General features: G+C 43.6%; 2 protein-coding genes across 2 annotated transcripts in view; one reads left to right on the plus strand and one right to left on the minus strand.

Moving 5' to 3' along the window:
• Positions 1-16,344, minus strand: part of TDRD9 (tudor domain containing 9) — a 95,069-nt gene extending 78,725 nt beyond the window's left edge. Inside the window, exon 1 of the mRNA XM_075530830.1 lies at positions 16,101-16,344. Coding sequence (XP_075386945.1) covers positions 16,101-16,285 — 185 coding nt within the window. The 5' untranslated portion in view covers positions 16,286-16,344. The remainder of the gene's footprint in view (positions 1-16,100) is intronic.
• RD3L (RD3 like) lies at positions 1,563-3,353 on the plus strand. The gene is made up of 3 exons (XM_075531886.1): positions 1,563-1,662; positions 2,063-2,367; positions 2,791-3,353. The coding sequence occupies exons 2-3, from the start codon at positions 2,069-2,071 to the stop codon at positions 3,086-3,088; spliced, it is 597 nt and encodes a 198-aa protein (XP_075388001.1). The 5' UTR covers positions 1,563-1,662; positions 2,063-2,068; the 3' UTR covers positions 3,089-3,353.
• Positions 16,345-24,710: the final 8,366 nt, after the last annotated feature.

Below are 24,710 nucleotides of genomic sequence, written 5' to 3' on the forward strand. Positions count from 1 at the left end.
CCTGCTGAAATAGTACAAGCAGCATCTTCCAAGGATTTACAAAAAAACCCAAAGTCTCATAATATAAAACTCAAAATGCCCAGGGCGTACAACAAATGGCTTACATCCAAAAATCCAGGCAATTTCCTGGTTGGAGCAATGCCTGCCAACTTTGGATGTTGATTATCCAATTTAGTAAGGGAAAAAAATGTCTGACTCCACTTTACATCAATCTCAAATCAATTCCACACAAAAATGTGCCACACTACCGAGGCTGCTCAGGAATTCACATTTCAGCACAAACTCCAACCAACTGACCAGTAAAGCCACGGCATGGATTGGAGGCTCTGCCAAGGAAGCAGCAGAGTCCATGCTAATTTCACTGTCGACTCTGGTGGGACTCTATCCTGATCATCTGGCTGCTCTCCTCCCCACAGGTCCATGCACAATGGGATGTGAAAATCTCCTCACGGAGGCTAACCAGTCGTGACGTGACGCTGAGCTTTCCCCATCACTGCGGTGACACGAGCTCAAGGCGCTGCACACAGCACTCAGTGCCACTGCAGGCCTGACAGGGTACTGTTTGCTCCTCACAGCTCGTGGGGTACTATCTGAAACAGAGGACGGCTTCCAGGCAGTCACTCAACCCTGAAGCAGCGGGCGATGGCCTTTGAGATCCTGCCCCCTCTCCAGCCACAGCAGCCCTGGAACAGATGATGAGGACCACGCTGCACTGGGACTTGCCATGACAGTGTGCACAAACTTCTCAGCGTCAGACAACTATCAAAATGATTCTCTACCACAAATTCTAAGATCAGGTTCTGAACGTTATGCTCTTAGTCTCTTATGTTTAACCTCACAGTGCCTGGTCACGATGGTTTTCGAGAGCGCCTAAGGTAGATTTTAAAGCCACCTACTTCCGTGTGTGTGCTTTTCTCTACTCACTCACCTGACTGCACGGGTGACAAGTGTTTAAGTATGATGCATCGAGAGGCCAGTGAGCCCAGGATGTGGCATTTGCTGCATATTGGACACATGATTGCAAGCTGCTTCTTAGGACCAACTTGCTACGAGGCTTTTTTTTTAACAAGAGTCAAGTCTGATCTATTTTTCCTGCTTTCCTTAGAGGGGATAGTGACCTGGCTTCTAAATGGCCTGGAAGCTACAGCAGGCGAAGAAAAGCCACCTGGTTATTTTTAGAGCTCTACAGGCATAAAATACAGCACGGAGCTGTGACCGGCAGCGATGCACAGAGAGCAGCACATGGAGCTGTGACCGGCAGCTCCGCACATCAGGCGAGGCGGGCGGCAGGTGGCTGGGCCCACTGTGGACCAGCAGCCAGAAAGGCCAGCTCCTTGCCCACACAGGCTGAGCTGCACTCCTGAGAGCACGGCATTATCCACTCTGTGAAGATTAAATGGTAAGTTATTTTCATCTTTTTCTTCCAGTTGACTTACAACAAGGTGAATTAATGAGACTTCTCTCCAAATGAAGACATCGCAACCTCATTCCTAACATAGCAAGTTATTTCAAATACGGCTCCAGTGAGTCAATCCGGAAGCTGGTTCCTTCCACAGGGGATGCAACTGGGCAGCCAGGACATGCCAAAGTAGAGCCCAGCTTCCCCACCGCTGACCAGGACACCCAGGCACCATTTCCACAGCTGTGCCACCACCTTCCCAGGTAAGCTGGCAGCCCATTCCTCAGGGAGCTCAGCACAAAGGTGTGATTCCAGATAGCGCTTTCTGACGAATCACAGTGGTAGAGCCACCTAAGAACTTTTAATAGCAAGTGTTGGCAATTTATTTCTAGAAACTGTTTGGCATGTCTCTCTCTCTCTGGCTTTATAGTACATTCTGTTCCTGCTCAGCCACACAAACGTATCTTCAATGCCGGAGTTTGGGCACTGACCTAGTTACAAACTACAAGACTTTAATCCGTGTTCTATCTTATTTCTCGTGACCTGCATTATCTCACCAGGGAAAACTTCAGGCACATTTCTGGCAAATTTATTATACTTCCTTGTTCCTTGGAGCCCTGATGTCTTGTGTGACTAAACAGGCGGGCCTGTCTCTCTCTCCAGGTTAAAATGCCATTTTTTGACTGGATGAAATGGCCCAAGCACAACTCCTACAAGCCCACCCACTGTCCTGGCTCAGAAGTCGTGACAAAGACGCTGCTTCGTGAATTAAAGTGGCATCTCAAAGAGCGTGAGCAGTTAATACAAGAGATTGAAAGTGAACAGAAAGTGCAAAGAACAGGTGTGGACTACAACTGGCTGAGCAACGGCCAGAATCCCCACACGACTATCCCAGCTACTGAGCAAAGGCAGCTGGAAGTTCTCTGCTCACAAGTGCAACTGTGCCAAACCGGAACGATTCTCAGCAGGTAAAACACGATCCTGTCCAGTGAGGGAGTGATGTTGCTGGGGGCCGTCAAGTCCATTCCAACCCATGGTGACCCTATGCTCGACGAGACGAAGCGTTGTCTAGTCCCGAGCCATCCTCACAACTGTTCCTGTGCCGAGTCCTTTGCTGGAGCCACTGTGTGAGGTGCACTACTGTGAAACTCAAGGTCCTCCGATAGACTGGACATTGCTTTTGACCAAGTAAACTCCCTGGGGATAGCTGCAACAGAAATAGTCTGTTACCACCTCGCTGCCTAAATTGCTGTTTTGCTACGAGAAGCATAATCTGAAGGCAGCGGGCAGATCACTGGAGGGCGGGTGGCTTAGCTGGACTGTGGCAGCGTGGGAAGGATAGGACACAAGGGCATTCCTGAACCTGAGACTCTTTGCTGCTTTCCCTCTAGATTTCGAGAAGTTTTGGCAGAAAATGATGTCTTGCCATGGGAAATTGTCTACATCTTCAAGCAAGTTCTAAAAGACTTCCTCAGTAGCAGTGACAGAGGAGGGCAGCGAGAGGGTCTGGAGGTTCCGCAGCAAGCACGCTGCTGTGCTCCTGCTGCAGGTCTCGGGGGTGGTCCCACGAGTTTAGACAAAGACGAAATCCCCACTATATCCAGCTTTGTAGACAAACAAACCAAGAGCAGGTTCCCCACATTCTCACATAGAATATGGAGCCTACCATATTACTATCCATCCAATTAAGGTCCTTAAGAGCCAGAGGGATTTTGTGGCCACGTCAGTAGCCACAGAACTCTCAAAAGATGACGAATAAGAACAAGTGCTAGGACTTCCTGTTTCTCTTGTTGCAAAGTCAGATGTTAAATCCCTGTGGATGTAGCATATGTTTCAAATCGTGTTCCCTTTTAACCTCTCAAAAAGAGCTAGGTTTGCATCGGGCAATATGACTTTAAAATGTTTCCTATTTTGAAAAAAATGTTTGATGTATTTTCTTATACCTCAGTGTCACAGGAACTAAGGTAGCTTTATTTAGTATGCAGTTTCATAAATGCTGTGTGAAACTTTAACATCAATTCTGAATTTTATTAAAAAGGAAGTTTTGTGTAGAATAAAACATGTGAATTAGTGTGAATCTCATCTTTACAAAGTCAACAGCACTGTTACTTTTGATCAGCTCGATTGGTTCTTGGGGGTGGGGGGTGGGGGGTGCAACAGCAGTTTGAAAACAAAGCTGTGCATTTTTAAGCATAATATTCATCTCATGTAACATTAAAAGAAAACATAAAACACATTTTTGTATTTTATCTGGAAAAAGAAAAAGGTTGGATTAACAATTGCTACTATTCTTGGAGATAAAGTCCAAAGATAATGTATAATTTAAACCTGTATTATACTGCTCATTTAATGGATAAAACATTGAAATCTATGGAAAACGAGTTTGCGAAGTAGGGAAACTTCCATTTGTCAGATTTACTTTTTTGTAAGTACTAGGATTGTAAATATTTTTAAAGGTAAGTCCAAGGAACTGAGATCCATAACTTAGGGCAATTTACCAGTTTTCTTTCATCTAAAAAGACACAACATTCAAAATCTAAACAAAATGCTTTCAAAAATAAGTCTGGTTTGTTTCTTCCCACATTTTTGTCTGAGTTTTATGCTCAGACTTCAAAAAGGTCATGGGCAAATACCCTTCTCTCTCAGTTCCATTTTTTCCCACAGGCCATTTGAAGGCCCCTCATGTATCATTTGAAATGGCCTCCATTTGGTCTGAAATCCCAGCCAACTACATAAACCCGACTGAGATGACATCACTGGACACACAGCGGGGAGGATGGGAAATAAAAGCACCTCTCACTCCGGTCCCCTTTTGCTCTGGTCTTCATGACGCAGCCATCTGATCTTCACCCCCACACTGCTCCAATCACGGAAAGTGTTCTTAAAGTAGAAACTACTTGGGGAGAAGTCAACAGGCCCCAGAGTGCTAACTGAGCAGTGAAGGAAGAAAACTGCAACCATGGGAGTTAAGAGAACATTGCTTTGATGATAACAAAAGGCTTTATTTTAAACGGAACTTGGCAAACGTTGTCTGCCAGGAATTGGCCCTCAAAACATTTCTTCATTCTCCCTCTAAATTGCTTGGCAGCCCCGGAACAGAAGACATGAATGTGTCTCAGCACTTCCCAGCAAATCCACCTTCCGGGTTCAAGAAGACAGAAGATAGTTGGGGTTTTGGGGTTGTTTTTTTAAATCATTTTATTAGGGGTTCATACAACTCTTATCACAATCCATGCATACATCAATTGTGTAAAGTACACATTCATTGCCCTCATCATTCTCAAAACATTTGCTCTCCAATTAAGCCCCTGGCATCGGCTCATTTTCCCCCCTCCCTCCCTGCTGCCCCCTCCTTCATGAACCCTTGATAATTTATAAATTATTTTGTCATATCTTATACTGTCTGACGTCTCCACCCACTTTTCTGTTGTCTACCCCCTAGGGAGGAGGTTATATATAGATACTTGTAATCGGTTCCCCCTTTCCACTCCACCCTCCCGGTATCGCCACTCTCACCACTGGTCCTGAAGGGATCATCCTCCCTGGATTCCCTGTTTCCAGTTCCTATCTGTACCAGTGTACATTCTCTGGTCTAGCCAGATTTGTAAGGTAGAATTGGAATCATGATAGTGGAAAGCTGTATGTTTCATCATTGCTACACTGCACCCTGACTAGCTCGTCAACTCCCCGAAACCCTTCCGTAAGGGGATATACAGTTGCCTATAGATGGGCTTTGGGTCTCCACCCCACATTCCCCCTCATTCACAATATGATTTTTGTTCTGATGATGCCTAATACCTCATCCCTTTGACACCTTGTGATTGCACAGCCTGGTGTGCAATCCATGTGGGCTTTGTTGCTTCTGAGCTAGATGGTTGCTTGTTTACCTTCAAGCCTTTAAGACCCCATATGCTGTATCTTTTGATAGCTGGGTATCATCAGCTTTCTTCACCACATTTGCTTATGCACCCATTTGTCTTCAGCGCTTGTATCAGGGAGGTGAGCAAACAATTATATGATTTTTTGTTCTTTGATGCCTGGTAACTGATCACTTTGATACCTCGTGATCACACAGGCTGGTGTGCTTCTTCTATGTGGGCTTTGTTGCTTCTGAGCTAGATGGCCGCTTGTGTACCTTCAAGCCTTTAAGACCCTAAATGCTATATCTTTCAATAGCCAGGCACCATCAGCTTTCTTCACCACACTGGTTTATGCACCCACTTTGTCTTCAGTGATTGTGTCGGCAGGTGAGCATCATGGAATGCCAGTTTAATAGAACTAAGTATCAGAAGATAGCTTTTAAAGCTAAAATTTTAATACCAGTCTTAAGTAAGTTTTATCTACTATCAGAAATCTTACAATACTGATAGAGCCATGTTTTGTCATGTCACTTCACTAGGTCAGAAGGAAGATGTCCCTGCCACCTTAAGTTACTTGCCACTAAGTCCACAACCAGCCTGGAAAGAGCAGGGGGGGGACACAGGCTGAGCTCTGCTATTCTGAGGCTTACAGCTGAGTTACTTCTGAGGGAAAGGGTATACGAAAATTAAAGCTGTAATTGGGTGCAAAAATCTATAAATCAAAAATGGTGTTAACACAAATGACTTCCAGGATTTGGGTTATTTACAGTTCCTAAAGCTGTCAAAGGAATTAGGGTCAAAACATAATGGGAAGTCACTGCCAAAGATGTGGGGATCCTGGGAAGCTTCAGGGCTGTGTGACACAGATGAAAGAGGACACACACAGGAAGTAGAATTCTAGCTAAGGACATGCGAAGTCATGTAGCTACCCTGTGAAAGCCTTCTGATCATATTTGACACATAGAAGCTCAAAAGTAGACTTACAGCCCAATCCACAGAATACTGACGGCATTCTTATTAGAGCCTCGATGAGAAGACCTGACACTGGCTGCAACCATGGACTAAAACATAACAATTGTGGAGGATAGGGCAAGACCAGGTTGTGTTTCATTATGCTCTATGTAGGGTCAGGGTCACTGTGAGTCAGAACTGACTCAACAGTACCTAACAATAAGCACCTTCTATATACCAAGCCCTGTGCTAAGCACCCCAGTACACTCTCATTAAATCCTCACTTTGTCAAGTAGGTGATGTCATTTCCATTGTATACTTGCACAAACTGACAACTCATGCATGTCCAAGGGCTTTCTTACAGTCACAGGGAGCCAGCTGTGGCAGAGCTGGACCTGGTGTCCAGCCTGCCAGACCCAGTCCTGGCATCGTACCTCAGAACTCCGGATGTGCACAACCAGGTGCCTACTTCATCTCCTAGCTGTCTGCAGGTAACTCGAACTCAACATGTTCAAAACTAAAGTCAAAGAGGTAGGTTTGTTTTCTAAAGGGATAGTTAAAATTCAAGAAAGGCACTAATACCTACCTAAGAACCTAAACCTTCACATAAATCATCAGTTAGATGCACTGCCTCAGTAAACTCTGACCAGTCTGCAAGGCAGAAACCCCGGGTGCATTCTATAGTACTTGGGCTAGGAGCCAGGCAGAAAATTACATAGAAGACCAGCCCGTGAGGAGTGCTTTGGATGAAATAGACTAGGAGATGGAAAGACAGCAAGAGGACTTCTTTAGCTCTAGTTGGGAGGTAACATTTGAGCAGAGCCCAGATGAGAAACTGCCTATCACTATAAGAAACAGAGGAAGGAGGAGGAGGGCAAACATTCCAAGGCCCAAGGTGTCCACCAAAAAAAGCAAACACCAAACCTGTTGTCATGGCTTTCAACCTAAATGCAAGCATGGCCACAGGACAGTCCATGAAAGCCTCAGATGTGAGGCATGGGCCAGCAGGAAGTGCCTCTGAACCCCAACAGTCTGTACTTGACTGTGGTTGTCCTCTGATCCACAGAAGGGAGGCATGCTGTGCTTAAAGACCTTTCGACAGGAATGAATCTGTTCATTCAATAAATACTGAGCATCGACCTCAATCCAGTATTCTGTGTGCCTGAAGCTAAAAAAGAGAGGACAGTTATTAGATGACCAATAACAGAAGGCTTTGCAATCCTCCCAGTCAGTGGTGGTGGTAGTTTAGTCCAGGGTAGTCGCATTTATGAAACAGTGGAAAGTGATCTGATTCTGGAAATACTTTATGGCATATAATTGTCAGAATTTCCTGATTTTTTACTTGACCATTTGAAATTACAAAAATAATTTATCTCCAATACTAATGGAGGACCCAGCATTTATTTTTAAAGAGGCAGTTACATGTCCTAAACTAAAAAGTGGTCTGAGATATATATATATATATATATATCCATGAATAAGGGAGATTCAAAAAAACTGGAAAAAATCCACCCTTAATTCTACTTTTCCACAAACCTTTTCAAGCCGTAATATAGTCACATTCACATATGAGGGGGTACCCCCCCCCAAAAAAACCCTCTGGAATTGTGTTGGGTAGAGTGGAGTTTTTGTAGTATGCATTTTTCCCATTAGGCAAGCAGTGAGCAACTCACTTTGAGTTAATGTATCCAGTGATGTCGACTGGGAAGGTTCTCTCTGGTCACAGTGAATTTTTTCATAAAAACAGTTTCACTCGAACCTTGTTTTTTGTGATGGCCAATTTAAGAGAACAGTGTGCAGGTGTGAAATTTTGTTTCCTGCTCAAGAAAAATGCTGCAGAAACTGTTGTGATGTTGAACACAGCTTATAGGGACAGCACTGTGGGAAAAATTCAAGTGTACAAATCATTTTCTTGTTTCCAAAAAAGTGAAATGTCGATTGATGACAAATCTCCTTCTGGACATCCATCAACTTCCCAAATGGACAAAAATGTCCACTCATAGTGCATTTGGAGTTCGTTCCACCAGGTCAGACTGCTAATCAAGCTTTCCATTTAGAGGTTCTGAAAAGATGGCATAACAGTGTGTGAAAAAACAGGCCTGATTTGCGGCAGATCGGGGACTGGTTTTGCCACGACAATGCACCTGATCATGCAACCATCTCAGTGCACCAGTTTTTTGGGGGGAAAAAAGGCAAAAAAACAGCATAACTCTCTTGCCCCACACACCTTACTCACCTTCGTGTGACTTTTTGTTTCTGTTAATGAAAAGGGACATGAAAGGATAGTGATTTGACGACATGGAAGAGATAAAGAAAAAAAAAGGGAGATGCTGTCAGCCATCCAAAAATGTTTCCAAGAATGGAATTGAAGATTTGACAAATGTAATGCAGAGTATTTGGAAGGCGATAAGGTTGTTTCTTTAAAAAAAATTTTTTAATACATAGCTTTGGGGAAAAATCCAGTTGGGAGGCACCCCACCCCATCATATACTACGGTTATTCTAAAAGTGCTGCCGCTAGTGTTCCGTTGTTGCAACTGCGTTGGTTCTGGCCCACAGCAACCCTATGCACAGCAACCAAAACACTCCACAGTCCTGCCCCATCCTCACTCAGCCATTACAGCTGACGGCTACCGCATGATGTTCTCCATATGAAACTACGTCTCACCATCCTTGCCTCTAACACACATGCTGGGTGTACTTCTTCAAAGACAGATTTGTTTGTTCTTTTGGCAGTCCACCAGCACCATAAATCAAGTGCATCTCTCATCTTCTTTATTCAATGTCCACATGCACATGAAACCACTGAAAAAACCACGACTTGGGTCAGGCACACCATAGTCGTTAAAGTAACACCCTTGCTCTTCAACACTTTAAAGAGTTCTTGAGCAGCAGACTGACTCCATGCAAGGCATCATTTGATCTCTTGATTGCGGCTTCCATGAGCACTGATTGTAGATCCAAGCAAGATGAACTCCCTGACAATTTCTATCTTTTTTCCATATCTCATGTTACCTATTGGTCCAGTTGTGAGGATTTGGATCTTCTTTACACTGAGTTTAAATTCACAATATCTCAATCTTTAATCTTCATCAGCAAATGCTTCAAGTCCTCCTTGCTTTCAACAAATAAGGTTGAGGTAACTGCATTTTGAAGGTCGTTGATAAGTGTCCCTGCAATCCTGAAGCCACGTTCTTCTTCATATAATCCGGCTTCCCTGATGATTTTCCCAGTGTACAGATTGAATAAGTATGGTGAGAGAATACAACCTTGACACACACCTCTCCTGTCATTAAACTATGCAGCATTCCCTTGTTCTGTTCTCACAACTGCTTCTTGGCCCAGTGAAGAAGTTTCCTGTGAGCACAATGTTCAAGGCTATACACAGTTTATGATTCATAGAGCCAAATGTCTGCACAGTCAACAAAGCAATTATGTTTCTGGTATTCTCTGCTTTCAGTTAAGATTCATCTGACATCAGCAATGATATCCTCCTTTGTTCCACATCTTCTCCTGAATCTGGTCTGAACCTTTGGCAGCTCCCTACCAATGTACTGCTGCAATTGTTGTTGGATGATCTTCAGCACAATTTTACTTTCAAATGATAGTAAAGATATTATATAATTTTATCATTCTGTTGGGTTACCTTTCTTTGGAATGATGTAGGAAAATTGGAAATGGTCAAAAACTAAACTAAATGGAATGAGTAAAGACAGCCATCTTAAGTATTAGTAAGCTGAAATGGAAGGTATTGGACACTTTATGTCGGACACATACAATTTATTATGTGTGGAATGACAAATTCAAAAGGAATAGAGTAGCATTCATTGTCAAAAAGAATCTTTCAAAATCAATCTTGAAGTGTCATACTGTCGGTTATAGGATAATATCTATGCATCTATAGTGAAGTCCAGTTAATACAAGTATTATTTAAATATACACACCAACCACTAAATTAGTGATGAAGAAATTATTCTACCAACTACTTTAGTCTGAAGTTGATCAAACATCCAAACAAGATGATTTGATAATGACTTTGGAATGTGAAAGTTGTAAAAAGAGAGGCAAGAATAGTACATAGGAAATATGAGCTTAGTGATAGAAACCAAACAGGAGATTGCATGAGAGAATTCTGCAGGAAGGTCTTTGATGGACTTAACACAATGGCTGTAACAGGCTCAGCATAACAGCAGCTGTGAGGATGGGGCAGGACCAGGCAGTTCTGTTATGCACAGGGCCACTAGGCGTTGGAACTGGCTTGATGGCACCTAACAATAACAACCCCTCCTTCATTCCAATGTAGACTTAGCCAGATGGAATACACAGTAATCAAACTACATCTGTGGGAAGAGAAAATGGAGACACTCAATATCAGCAGCCAAAACAAGGGAAGAGGCCAATTATGGAATTACTTGCTCATATGCAAGTATAGGTTGAAGTTGAAAATTAAAACCAGTCCATGAGAGCCAAAATATGACCTTGGGCATATCCTATTGCATTCAGGGCGCTTTTCAAGAATAGATTTAATGCAATGAACACTAATGACAGCTGATAAACTGTGATGATATCAAACACATTATACATGAAGGAAAAAAGAAACTCTTTGAACACAGAGTAGCTAAAGGAAATGGAATAAAAGCTGAAGTAAAACAGCCGAACAGAAAATTTCAAAGGGCAGCTCAAGAGAACAAAATAAAGCGTTATAGTAAAAGAAGCAGAGCCCTGGAGATAGACTATCAAACGGGAAGAACACAAGCTAGAATGGAAAGAAGATGGAAGTAACAGTCGCTGCACCGAAAAGAAATGGTCGACATGTCACCATTTCAAGAGACAGCATACAATCAAGAACTGGTTGTATTGAAGGAAGAAGTCCAAGCTGCATTAAGGTAATAGTGAAAAATAAAACCAACTCCTGGCCATCTAGTCGATGTCGACTAACAGCAACCTTATAGGTCAGGGTAGAACTGCCTCTTTGAGTTTCAGAGGCCGTAAGTCTTTATCGGAGAAGAAAGGCCCATCTTTCTCCCAGTGAAAAACAAGGCTCCAGGAATTGATGAAGTTATCAATCGAAATGTTTCAACAAGCTGATGAAGCACTGGCAGCAGTCACTGAGCCACGCAAAGAAACGTGGAAGAATGCTACCTGGTCAAGCAACTACAAGTGATTCATATCTGTGCCCCATTCCAAAGAAAGATGACTCAACAGAATATGGAAATTATTGAACGATATCATTAATATCAAATGCAAGTAAAATTCTGGTGAAGAGAATTCAAAAGGGATGCACCAACAGGAAACTGCCTGATATTCAAGCTAGATTGAGAAGAAGACATGAAATGAAGGAAATCATTGCTGCTGTTGGATGGATCTTGGCTAAAAGTAGAGAATACAAAAAATGTTCACTTGTGTTTTATTGACTATGCAAAGGCAATTGATTGTATGAATTAAAACAAACTGGATAGGTAATGTGGTAAATCACCTAATCTGGTGTCAATTTAAAGATTAAGAGTGTAGGGGTGGAGTCTAATCTGTCAATCTGGAGATAGCCAATGAGACTTCTGTGTGGGCATGGCCTTGTCATGAGAATTCTGGGAAATCTGTTAATTACTTCTGGGAGACAAGAGAGACACTCTCGCCACTACTACTCCCTGGGAGACATTGCAGCTGACAAGACCTCTGAAGCTGGAAGAGACACGTAGAGACCCCTGCCAGTGCTGAGATGCTTACAACGCCACTGGATCCAAAGGCTTTCTGCCACTGGCCTGTGATCGTCCTGCATTCAGCATCATTGTATGTGTTTCATGAGTCTGAAGAGGGCTTTATGGATTGCTGTTGGACATATGGGCTAATGTCGAACTTATGGACTTGATCTGGACTGGGATGTTTTCTCCATGTTCAATTGCTCTTATATATAAACCTCTTTCTTATACACATGTGTGTCCATGGATTTGTTTCTCTAGTTGACCCAGACTAAGACAGGTAGTATTGAGAAAAATGGGAATTTTTTAACAATTGTGTTCATGGAGAGCCAGTACATAGACCAAGAGGCAGTTGTTGGCTCATTAACAAGCTACAATGTGCAGAGGACACAACTTTGTTTACTGTGTTAGACAGGGTTCTCTAGAGAAACAAAACCAGAACGCTAATAATTTTATTTTTATATATATATATACATATATATATACACACACATAAGGTAGATATATAACATAAGAAATAAACAATTAATTAAATTATAAAGCAGTACAAATGGCTCAGTGCAACTCACTCCTGTGAGACAGTTGTGAGACACTGGCAGTCCTTCAAGTCTTGAGGGCCGCCAGGTAGTCCTCTGTAGAGCAATTCAAGTTATCTGGGCACAGGCAGTAAACAGCAAGGCAGGTCACCAAGTCAGCCAGATGACAGGGTCCGACAGTCCCCAGCTCAAAAGATGTAAATTCCAATGGTGTGTTGAAGCAGGTCTTGAAGGGACCTCAAATTACAGTGACAAAGTCCACGGATCAGGTGTCCCGCAGGTAGTGTAGCTTGCAAATTGAGGCACAGAACAAGCAAGGCAGCTACACACTGGTCCAATGACCAAAGAGCAAGAGAAAAGAAAGACCAGACTTGCCGAGCCATTTATCGCTCAGCCTTCAATTAATCGCGCATGTGTTTACAGGCCAGGTTGGCACAATAAACTACCTGCCTCTCTTACTGAAAGACCAGAAGACTTGAAGCACTTGATGAAGATCAGATTCAGCTAACTACCTGCCTCCCTCACTGAAAGACCAGAAGACTTGAAGCACTTGTTGGTGAAGATCAGGTTCAGCTTTCTTTATGAATTCCACCTCAATGTGAAGAAAGCCAGAACGCTCGCAATGGAGTCAATATACTACAGCACAATACATGAAGACTGGAGGTGCCAATAATTTCATTTTACTTGATCTAAAATCAATACTTTGTACATGTAGAAGGAGAAAGAAAAGGAGAAGACCTTCAGCAAAATGGACTGACACAATGGCTGCAGCAATGGGCTCAAGCATAGGAACAATTGCGAGGATGATGTACGACCAGGCAATTTTTTTTGTTCTATTGTGCATAAGGTCACTATGGTTAGGAACCAACTCGATATCACCTGAAAAAACTATCCAAGCACTCCATGGTTGGGTTCTTGGGAATTTTCTCTCTCGCTCTCCTCTAGGATTTAGCACTTGGGGAGTCTATGTGATCTCACCTCACTGGTCTGAAAGCCTTTAACTCCCAACTGCCAAGTTCAACTGGACTTCTGTCTACAACTATTGAAATTCAGGTGGGATATATACTCAAGGTCTTATTTGGCTTTGTGTTAGACCAGGTCAACTAGAGAAACAAATCCAGGAACATTCATGTATTTAAAAGACAGAACTTTATATCAAGAAGTAATTATGCATCAATAAAATATCCCAGCCCAATCCAAGTTAGCCCATAAGTCCAATAGTAGCCTATGGATTCCTCTTTCAGATTCTAGCAGCACATGAAATGATGCAGCAAGATCACAGGCCAGTGTGTGGAAAGTCCTGTGGATCCAATGCCAGTGGTTGCATCTCCAAGGCTCTGGCTGCCATCAGTGTGGCTCTATGTGGCTTGTCAATAGGAATGGCAAGCAGAGAGAGTATGTCCTGCCTCCAGGGAGGAAGAGAGGAAGTCCCAGAATCCTCATGAAAAGGCCACACCTACAAGTAGGGATCACCAGACTGTGACCCAATTGACAGGCTAGACTCCACCCCTTCTTATTTATCAAGTTGACAGAAAATTATGTAACTACCACAGGCTCTCACGAACTTGTTTTAATTTTCTTCAACTTCAAACGGAATCCGTCTGTTTCATGGTCAGTCCCTAGCCTTGTTTTAACTGCTAATATTGAGCTTCTCCATTCTCTTTCCACAGATGTAGTCGATTTGATTCCTGAGTATTGCACTGGGCTAAGTCCACATGAACTGCTAACCACAAGGTCAGTGCTTTGAACCTACTAGCCACTCCACAGGAGAAAGATGTGCTAGTCTGTTTCTGTAAAGATTTCAGCTTTGGAAACCCTACCTATCTGTTCTCCATCCTGTAGGGATGCTATGAGTAGGGACAGACTAGGTGACAGAGGAATTGGTTTGTAGTTTAACCTAATTACTTAATTACATGTGAAAACTCACTTGAGCTATGTATAATAACAAAGTCCATGGATTAAGGTGTGGACATCTTGGAGGTGAGGAGGGGGAGACACCCGCTACCTACCACCACCACCACTTGCTATGTGAAGCTGGGCAAGTCACTGTATCACCCAAGTATGTTTCCTCATCTACTGGATAATGGCACAAACCTCAGAGGGTTGTTGTGAGCATTAAATAATATAGCTATATTTAGTTGAGTACTGACTGCATGCTTTCCACTATGCCATTGGGTATACATGTGCTTAAGGGTCCAGGGAATTATTTCCAGAGGAATGTCATCTAAACCAGCATTATTCACAGCATGAGTCACACACCAACGCTGTTTGCCAGTCTATCATCAGAAAGTACAAAAATTGAAATTTTCATGCTAATTTTACAAAGTAGTTGTACATGTGTTGAATCCAATAACTTTTATTTTGTTTGTCTTTATTCTATTTTCTCTGGAAAATAATTTTTATTTATTTTAAAGAAGTTTTAGCCTTTAAGAACTGAAAGTCTTTAAAACTGGTTCATAGTAGTTCTAATAGCATTTAAATCTACAATTCTGGTTTCTGACAAGGTCAATAATTTCCTTCCAATATCTTAAAGCCTCAAGGTGCCCTGTGTGGCACAGTTACGCATTACGCTGTGATCTACAAGGTCAGCGATTCAAAACCACCAGCAGCTCTGAGGGAGAAAGATGAGGCTCTCTATTCCCACTGAGCTACAGGGCTGTTCTACCCTGTCCTATAGGGGCACTAGGAGTTGACATCGACTCCATGGCAGTGAAATCCCAAAGAGTCATTTTAAAACAATGCACTTTGCCCATTAGTTCTAGGGAGATTTCTGCCGTATAAGTAGGGGGTCAAGCCACTCAAGGAAATACAAGTTGGCAGAGCTATGTACAAAACAGCCACTCTAAAGCCATCATAAGTTTCTCTCTCCCCTTTCTGCCACCAAGAAATAAATTTACCAAAAACTTCAAGTCAGGCAGACCAAAGTAAGGGGTGCACACAGGTTTGAAGCCAGGTTTGAAAGGTGGTCCATAGGCTGGGCCTGCCCACCAGATTAGATGGATCAAACAAGTGTTACCTTTTAAAAAGTGAAATTTAAGTTAACCGGGGAGGCACCGTTTGGAAAAGGGAGTGAGGATGACCACACAACTGGAAGGCTGGAACCAGTGACCCTTAGCGTGGGTGTGCAAAACCGTTGGAATGGGGCGTGTTCTGTTGCGTCATACACCCTCAATAGCAACCACAACACACATGTTTTTATAAATAAGGTGGGGAGGGCCACCACCTCAACTAGAAGGGACACCGAGTTCACACAGTAGACTGTGAAGCCAGGGTCTTCCACGGCGGCCTTCTGAGGGGTCTCGCCATTCACCAGGCCTGGCTGGTTCACCCCCCCCTCCCAAATACCGAGCGTACCCTCTGCCTCAGTCACCTCCACTGCCACCGCTGGACTTCCAGGAGCAGCTACCGGGGTCAAAGGCTCTCGGAAGGAGGAGGGTAGTGACGCCACCCGGCTAACTAACTGAGGAGACTGCCGGCGCCATGTATGGGGCAGCCCCCAGATGGAGATGAGGCCGTGGAGGAGGGGAGCCTGCGGGGTGGGCGCCTGGTGGGCGGTCCCGAGGGGAGGGCATCTGAATGCGCAGCCTGCCCTGGGGCGCTAGGGAAGGGCCCGGAGTGGACTTGGGCGCGGGGTAGCGGGTCATCTCGCCCAGTCCTACCTCCTGAAGGTCGTAGCAGGCTGCGCCTGGGCCTCGGGGCTGGAGGCCGCGTTCGACCGCTGGGCCTCGTCCCGGGCCACGCCGGCCGGCAGGGCGGGAGACACACCGAGGAGCTCCACATCTGTCACGGTCTTGCCGATGGTGAACCAGTCGTTGATCTGGTCGAGGGTGAGTTTACGCAGCATGTTCAAAACCTGGGCTCGGCGCGGGCCTCAACCGCCTCGTCGGCGCGGCGGGAAGCGGCGACCAGGGAACGTGGCGACGCCGGCCAGCACCCCGCCCCCACTCCGGCGGGGCCTCCAATCAGAGCGCGCCACGTAAGGGCTTGCGTCCGCGCATGCGCCCTCGCCTCGCCGCGCGCCTAGCCCGCCCCGAGGCAGGCCCTTTTGCGCCTGTTGGCGGCGACGTGTGAGGCGCAGCACCCCTTCCGGCCGTTGTTCCCAAGGGGAAACCTCAGGACTCAGACGTGTAGTAAAAGGACCATACGTCGCCGCAAACACTGAGGAATTAAGGCGGGCAAGGGCGTTTAGTGAGTGCCTGGCCAAGTAAAGACCCTTCGAGTGGGGAATGGGAGACAACCCAGAGCATGTTTGGGTCGTAGTTCGGGAAGAAACTGCAGGGGGCTGCTCACCTGACAGCCTTGCATCTAATTTGGGGGAGGACAAGGCAGGTTTCGTGGATTAAAATTGAACCGAAGTGAACACGGATTTAAATTTGACTCCGTTGCATTTATGCTAAGGGATTCTTTTTGCCATTTTCAGTTATCTGCTGAAGGATAAACAGGAATGAGCCAGGTGAATGGAGAACAAGAGAAAGTAGTCCGTGGATAAGGGCCTGAGCAGGAGGTCCTAGTGACTGAGTTGAAGAACTACATTAGGTTCTCTGGGGATAAATTATAACCAAACTGAATTCCTTATATTCCTAATTCTGCATCCCAGAGAGCAGTGATTTACAGATAACTACACAGATATGTGGGAGAGGTACAGATTTGGCGGTCCTAATCTTGCAGGGTTGTGATGGCTTGTGTGTGGCTGTGATTCTGAGAGCTATGCCACCAGCATTTTAAACACAGCAAAGGCTCCCACAGTGAAAGTTTCAGGGGATCTTCCAGACTAAGATGAGGAAGAATGACCTGGTCATCTACTTCTGAAATAAAGTGGCCCCTGAAAACCTTCTGAATAGCAGCACAACATTGTAGGTACAATACAAGAAAATGAGCCCCTCTGGCTGGAGAGTACTTAAAGTGAAACTGGGTAAGAGTTGCCTTCTCAAAGTAGTTGTTTTTAAATGCTGTCACATTGGTTTCAACTCAAAGAGACCCTAGGTACAACAGGGGAGGCACTGCCCCGGCCTGTGCCATCCTCGTGATTATTGCTATATGTGAGTCCACTGTGACAGCCACTGTATCAGTCCATCTCATTGAGGGTTTGGTTTGGTTTTGTTCACTGACTGTACACCAAGTATGATGTCATTTTCCAAGGACTGTCCCTCCTGATAACAGGTTTTTAAAAAAGAAAGTCTTAACATCCTTGATTCTAGGAAGTATTATAGCTGTACTTCTCAGAGATGTGTTCTGGCAGTCCATGTTATATTCAGTATTCTTTTGTCAGTACAATAATTCAATGGCATCTATATTTCATTAGTCTTCTTTATCCATTGTTCAGCCTTTGCATACAAACAAGGAGTAGCTTGGACTGAATCAGACATGCCTTAATCTTGAAAGTGGCATCTTTGCTTTTTTTTAACACTCTAAGAGGTCTTTTGTAGCAGATTTATCTTATACAGTAAATCACTTGACTTCTACTTCAATGGATGTTGATTGTGAGCCCAAGTAAAATTAAATCCTTGAAAATATCAATATTTTCTCTATCGGTATATTTTTTATTTGTTCAGTTGTAAGGATTTGGTTTTTTTAATTTTGTTTTCTTTATGTTGTGGTTGAATCCATACTGAAGGCTATGTAGTCTTGGTCTGCATCTATACACGCTTCAAGTTCTTTGTACTTTTAGTGAGCAAGTCTTCCTCCAATCCAGATGCCAAGTTCTTCAAATAGTCCAGGTTCTCGGATTATTTGTTTAACAGACAAAGTGAATAAATATGGTGAAAGGATACAGCCCTGATACACACCTTTCCTGGTTTTAAACCATACAGTATCCCCTTCTCTATTTTAATCTACATTTAGCTTCTCCATTATCCCTTTTCAAAGATGGTGTTTGCTTGATTCCTGTGTATTCCATCTGGTAAGGTTCACATGGATAGTCACCATTTATGTTGTTTTATAAAAGGGTATATTTTAATTAATAAGTAATTGGTCTTGCACAATTCTATCCTGATCTCAGGTGTTGCCTGTCACTGATGTGATATGCCCCAAGTATCCATCCAAAAATCAACTATGATTATAAGTGGGTCTTGAGTTCATGTTTGACCAGTTTCACACTGCAAAAGTAGTAAGGGAAAATGTACAATTGTTTACGTTTGTCAGTATCAGTTGGTGCATACATTGGAATAATAGTTACTTTAACTGGCCTTCCATAGAGGTGTATGATACTATCCTATTATTGAGAGAATTATACTTCAGCATAGATCTTGAAATGTGTTTTTTGGTGATGAAAATGACACCATTTGTGTTCAATTTTTCATTTCTACCACAGTAGACTCTTTAAGATTGTCAGATTCAAATAAGCCAACGGTAGTTATTGCAGCTCACTGCAGCCTCAGATGGTGATGTTTATGCATTCCTTTTCATTTTTGTTGACTTCCAATTTTCCTAGGTTCATAGTGCATACGTCACCCTTTCTGAATTAACGGATGCTTGTTTTGCTCTCTGATTTGGCTGTGCTGATGAAGGTGCTGCCAGGTTGCCTCATTCGCATCAGTTAGGTGGAGCTTACGTGGAGGAAACATTGAAGTCGGCAAGGACTTCCTTCTACTTGGGTCCACAGTCAGCATCCACAGAAGCAGCAGTTAGAAAATCAAAAAACATAGTAAATTGGGCAAATCTGATGCAAAAGATCTCTTTACATTGTTAAAAAGTGAAGGTGTTAACTTGAGGACTAAGGTTCACCTAAACCAAGCCACAGTACTTTCAGTTGCCTGGTGTACATGTGAAAGCTTGACATTGAATGAAAAGCCCAAAGAAGATTTGATGCCATTGAATTATGGTGCTGGTAAAAATAAAAATACCATGGCCTACCAGAAGAGCAAACAAATGCACCTGGGAAGAAGTAGAGTGAGAACGAATGCTCCTTAAAGGCAAGGCAAGGATGGCAAGACATCCCCTCACACACTTTAGACATGATGATAGTTTTCTGTGTCAACTTGAGTGAGCCAGGGTTCTCAGTAGTTTGGCAGTCAAATGCCATGATATGACCTAACACAATGTCATCAACTCCATGACGGGATAGGCTGTGAGCAGCCAAAAAGTTGTGGGGAGATTGGGGTGGCATGCAACACCTTACTCAGATCATACCTGATGCAATTAGAAGGACGTTTCCTTGAGGTGTGGGCTACTTCATATAAAAGTTGATGCTGTGATGCTCACCTTCCCAACATGATCGCTGAAGACAAAGCGGGTGCATAAGCAAATGTGGTGAAGAAAGCTGATGGTACCCTGCTATCAAAAGGTATAGTGTCTGGGGTCTTAAAGGCTTAAAGGTAAACAAGCGGCCATCTAGCTCAGAAACAACAAAGCCCACATGGAAGAAGCACACCAGCCTGTGTGATCACAAGGTGTCAAAGGGATCAGGTATCAGGCATCATCAGAACAGATGGAGTAGGCAATTGGACATCCTCTTACAGAAGGGTCGCGGGGAGCAGATGAGCAAGTCAGGGTGCAATGTAGCAACAATGAAACATACAATTTTCCACTAGTTCCTAAATACTTCTCCCCTTCCCCCAACTATCATGATCCCAATTCTACCTTACAAATTTGGCTAGACCAGAGGATATACACTGGTACAGTTAGGAACTGGAAACACAGGGAATCCAGGGTGGATGACCTCTTCAGGACAAGTGATGAGAGTGCCAATACCAAGAGGGTGGGGTGGAAAAGGGGAACTGGTTATAAGGATCTACATATGACCTCCTCCCTGGGGGACGAACAACAGAAAATTGGGTGAAGGGAGACGTCAGACAGTGCAAGATATGACAATAATTTATAAATTATCAAGGATTCATATCAAGGGAAGAGCAAGGAGGGAGAGGGAAAATGAGGAGCTGATGCCAAGGGCTTAAATGGAGAGCAGATGTTTTGAGAATGGTGCGGGCAATGAATGTACAAATGTGCTTCACACAATTGATCTATGTATGGATTATGAGAAGAGTTGTATGAGCCCTTAATAAAATGATTTTTTTAAAGAAAACCCGAGATTTTTTTAAAAGTTGATGCTGTACCAAAAATAATTGGTCAACAATCAACCATTTCGAGAAGTAGCATATGATCAAGAATTGATGGTACTGAAGGAAGAAAGAAATCCAAACTGCAACAAATGTACAAATGTGCTTGACACAATGGATGGATGGATGGATTGTAATAAGAGTTGTACAAGCCCCTAATAAAATGATTATATATTATTATTATTATCTAGAGATGTTATAAATTCCAGTTACGTGGTACTGTCACTGGGAGATATTCCTTTCGAATAGACTAGATGCTTTTTTGAGATGAACTTGTTTGTCACTAAAGACCCCAAGTCCATTTCAATTTTACTTTTCCTCCTTTTAAAATGTATTATTATACTAAACATTTTATTGGGAGGTTCTTACAAATCTTATAACAATCCATCATTCAGATACATTAAGCACATTTGTACATATGTTGCCATCAGCATTTCCAAAATATTTCCTTCCTACTTGAGTCCTTGGTACTGGGTCCTCTTTTTTCCCCTCCTTCCCCCACCCTCCCACCCTCATGAATCCTTGATCAATTACATATTAATGGTGTTATTTCCTTTCTTAAACTGTCCATTGTCTCCCTTCACCCACAATTTTGCTATTCATACCCCTAGGAGGCGGGTTATATATCCAACCTTGTGATAGGTTCCCCTTTTCCCTTCCACCTCTTCCCCCCACCCCTATCATCCTTCTACCCTCATGATATCACTACTCCCACTACTATTCCTGAGGGTTTTATCTGTCCTGATTTCCATATGTTGAGAGCACTTATCTGTGTGTACCCTGCTCTAGCTGGATTTGTAATGTCGAACTGGGTCATGGTAGTGGGGTGGAGGAAGCATTCAGGAACTAGAGGAATGATGGGTGCTTCATCGGTGCTATACTGCACCCTGGTTGAGTCGTCCCTTTTAACCCTTCTATGGAGAATGTCCAGTTGTCTACAGATGGCCTTTGGGTGTCCACTCCAACCCCCTTTGTTCCCATTAATATAATTGGGATCTTTTGATCCCTGATCCCATCCACATCTCATGATTACACAGATGGTGTGCTTCTTCCTTGGGTTTATTTGCTTCCGATGGCTGCTTGTTTAACTTCAAGCCCTTAAGACCCCAGATGCTATATCTTTTGATAGCCAGCCACCATCCACTTTATTCACCACATTGTGTATATACCCATTTTGTCTTCAGTGATTGTGTTGGGAAGATGCGTATCAAACAGTGCTAGGTTATTAGACCAAAGTGTTCATGCGTTTAGGGAAACTTTGTGTTCATGCGTTTAGGGAAACTTTGAGTAGAGGCTCAATGTCAGCCACAGTATTTCCAGCCACCTCATCTACATCTGAAAGGTGGGCAGTAAGATTTGCCAGAAGTCATCTGACTTGGAGGAGGAACAGCCAGATTGTTCCTTAGAAGAAAGGCTGCCAAGACTTCTCACCTACTTTGGAGGGACTCTTGCCTGGAGAAGGACATCACGAGAAATAGAGGGTCAGCCAAGAAGAGAATGACCATCCATGAGATGGATTGACCCAGTGGCCGCAACAATGAGCTCAAGCAACAATGGTGAGGATGGCACAGGACCAGGCAGTTGAACTGACTCAATGACACCTAACAACAACAAACACTAACATTCAGTGTGGTCTCGGGCTGGGGCGCTTTTAGCCCCCTTCATTTCATGCAGTAGTTCTCACCACCCAGCACACCTTCCATTTCTGTCCAAAGTTCTGAGTGGAAAGGGGCAGCTGGACAGCCAACCAGTTGCCAATTGAGTCAAGCATTTCACCTTGTGGCAAGCCCATGTGTGTCAGAAGAGAACTACACACTTAGCAGTTTTTAATGTCTGTTTTTCGGGGGTTTCCCCCCAGAAGTAGATCACCAGTCCTTTCTTCTGAGGCACTCTGAGTGAACTCGAACCTCCAGCCTTTCAGCTAGCAACTGAGCCTGTTAACAAGTTAAACCACCCAAGGACAGTGGGACGTCAGCCAGGTCTTACCAGGCCCCTGAACATAGGAAGGGGCTGACAGCCATGTGGCCCCTCCTGTCATATTTGCTAAAGGATTTGCACTGCAGGTCTAACTAAAGGACTGGCAGACAGTCGAGAGCAGTGGCAGGTGAGCATCGGTGCCTCAACAACAGTGTCAGTAAACCAGGAGAACCTTTGCCTCAAGGATCCTCACCGTACTCTGACATTTGCACCGGAAATAAATTTCTTACAAAGGCTCTGACTTCGAACCCTCTATTTACTTTGACAATGGGCTTTTCTTAAGGTACTTTGGCCTCGAAAATATAGACACCAAAGTTATTATCTCAGTTTAGTTTGACGCTCAAAACCTCTCTCATGAAATAGTTGGTGATGTTTTTCCTAAATGCTGCTGCTTGTCCTCTGCAGTTGCTGAGCCATTTTGGGTCAACAACATTCTTTTTCAAAGGCAACAAGCAGTTAATGCATCTGGTCTTGTTATCTTAGAACCCTTTAGACTCTTAAAAATATTGATTATAGGGAGCTTTTGTGTATACCCCATTAACAGTGATTGAAACTGAGAAGTTTATTTAAAAATGCAATAGTAATCTGAAAAATACACCAATTCATTTGATGTTAAAGAGCATATTTTTTAACAATTTATTAGGGGCTCATACAACTCTTATCACAGTCCATACATATACATACATCAATTGTATAAAGCACATCTGTACATTCTTTGCCCTAATCATTTTTTTTCAAAGAGCATATTTTTATGAAGAATTACTACAGTTTTAATATTTGTGAGAAGAGTGGTACTGCTTCCCATTTTCACAGATTTCAACATCTAACGCAAAAGCTAGATTCTGACATCTGCTTCTATAATCTTTCTGCTGTCACATCCTCACATCACTGTGATGTCACAAGTTTCAGAGCCTCTGGAAAACACCTGTGTCCACTCTTGAGACAATCCTAGTGGAAAAGAAATAACAGGATAGCGTTCTTGTGGAAATAGTTTGACCCCCAGGAGGCCTCGGAACCCCCAAGCCATACTTTGAGAACTGCTTCCCTAACAAGCTTTTTCAAACTTGGCAGGCAGCTCTTCTCTGATCCTAAACTCTTTCCTCTTTGAAGCAGTACTGTGTGTTTAGTGCTTTCTGTTGTTTCCTAGATCCGCCTCCCTCCCATCAGCCACCACTCTCCTTCTGCCTGAATACTCTTCATACTGTGTATCTGCTGGTGACTTTATCCTCTGCCTCCGTTTTTTGGAAACTCTTTTTCTGCTCTTCCTCGCTGAAAGAGCATTCCCCTAGAGAACTCTGGATTGGCAGTTGTTTTCTGTAATGTGCTGCAGCAGCACTGTCTTCTGAGGTCCCAGTTGAGGAGAGGAACTCTCATTTGTTCTTTTGACAATCTTGACTCCACCCCCAGCACCACCACCCGTACCCCTGCTGTTTTTAAGATTCTCGCTGCCTCTTTCCTTTCCTACAGTTGATTATGAGGTTTCAAGGAGTTGATTTCTTTTCTCTGCCTCCTTAGTTTCTGCAGAGATTTTTTTTTAATCTTTGCTATGATTTTTCTCAGTGCTTCAGGAAAATTCTCAGCCATTATCTCCACATATTTTTGACCCTTCTCTTTTGTTTCTGTCCAGCCAGTTCTGATTCCTAGGAACCCTGTCGTGCAGACTAGAACCGCCCTGCGGCCTGCCCAGGGCTGTGTGTCTTTATGGACGCCTCTTTCTCCTGCTGAGCATCTGCTTTCAAACCCCCGATCTTTTGCTTAGCAGCCGAGTGCTTTAACCACTGCGCCACCAGGGTGTCTGCCCAGTGGTGCCCTCGTCAGCTCCCACTGCTCTGTGAGATTGTGACACTATGGTGACCTACATGATGTGGAAGACATGTGACTGGTATTTCAAAGATCCGCAGGGCCCCTCGCCCGTTTCTGAAAAAGCAGCCAGATGAATAGCTTAATTACATATGGTAGACTGACTTACTCTTTCTTCTAGATCTTTCCCTTTATCTCCCATGCGCGTGGTGGTTTCGGACACTGTTGATTTCATTCTCTTTAATGACAAGGTGCCGTTTTGACAACCTGTGTTCTAATTTCCGGGAACATTACTAGTAAGCATGGTTACTCTCAAGAGTGTGTCTGTTGGAACCATTACCTAGAGCCCCTGTGACTGTATTTCAGTCTTAATTTGAGTGGAATTACAATAATCTGCAGAATAACAACAGAAATAATGCAAAGCTATTGGCAGTATAA

Source organism: Tenrec ecaudatus, chromosome 14 (assembly GCF_050624435.1).
Source record: "Tenrec ecaudatus isolate mTenEca1 chromosome 14, mTenEca1.hap1, whole genome shotgun sequence".
NCBI lineage: Eukaryota > Metazoa > Chordata > Mammalia > Afrosoricida > Tenrecidae > Tenrec > Tenrec ecaudatus.

Excerpts from the sequence above, each read along its gene's own strand:
- RD3L (XM_075531886.1), top strand. The coding sequence starts at position 2,069 with ATGCCATTTTTTGACTGGATGAAATGGCCCAAGCACAACTCCTACAAG. Across the intron at positions 2,368-2,790 it reads ACCGGAACGATTCTCAGCAG|ATTTCGAGAAGTTTTGGCAG; the intron begins GTAAAACACGAT and ends CTTTCCCTCTAG.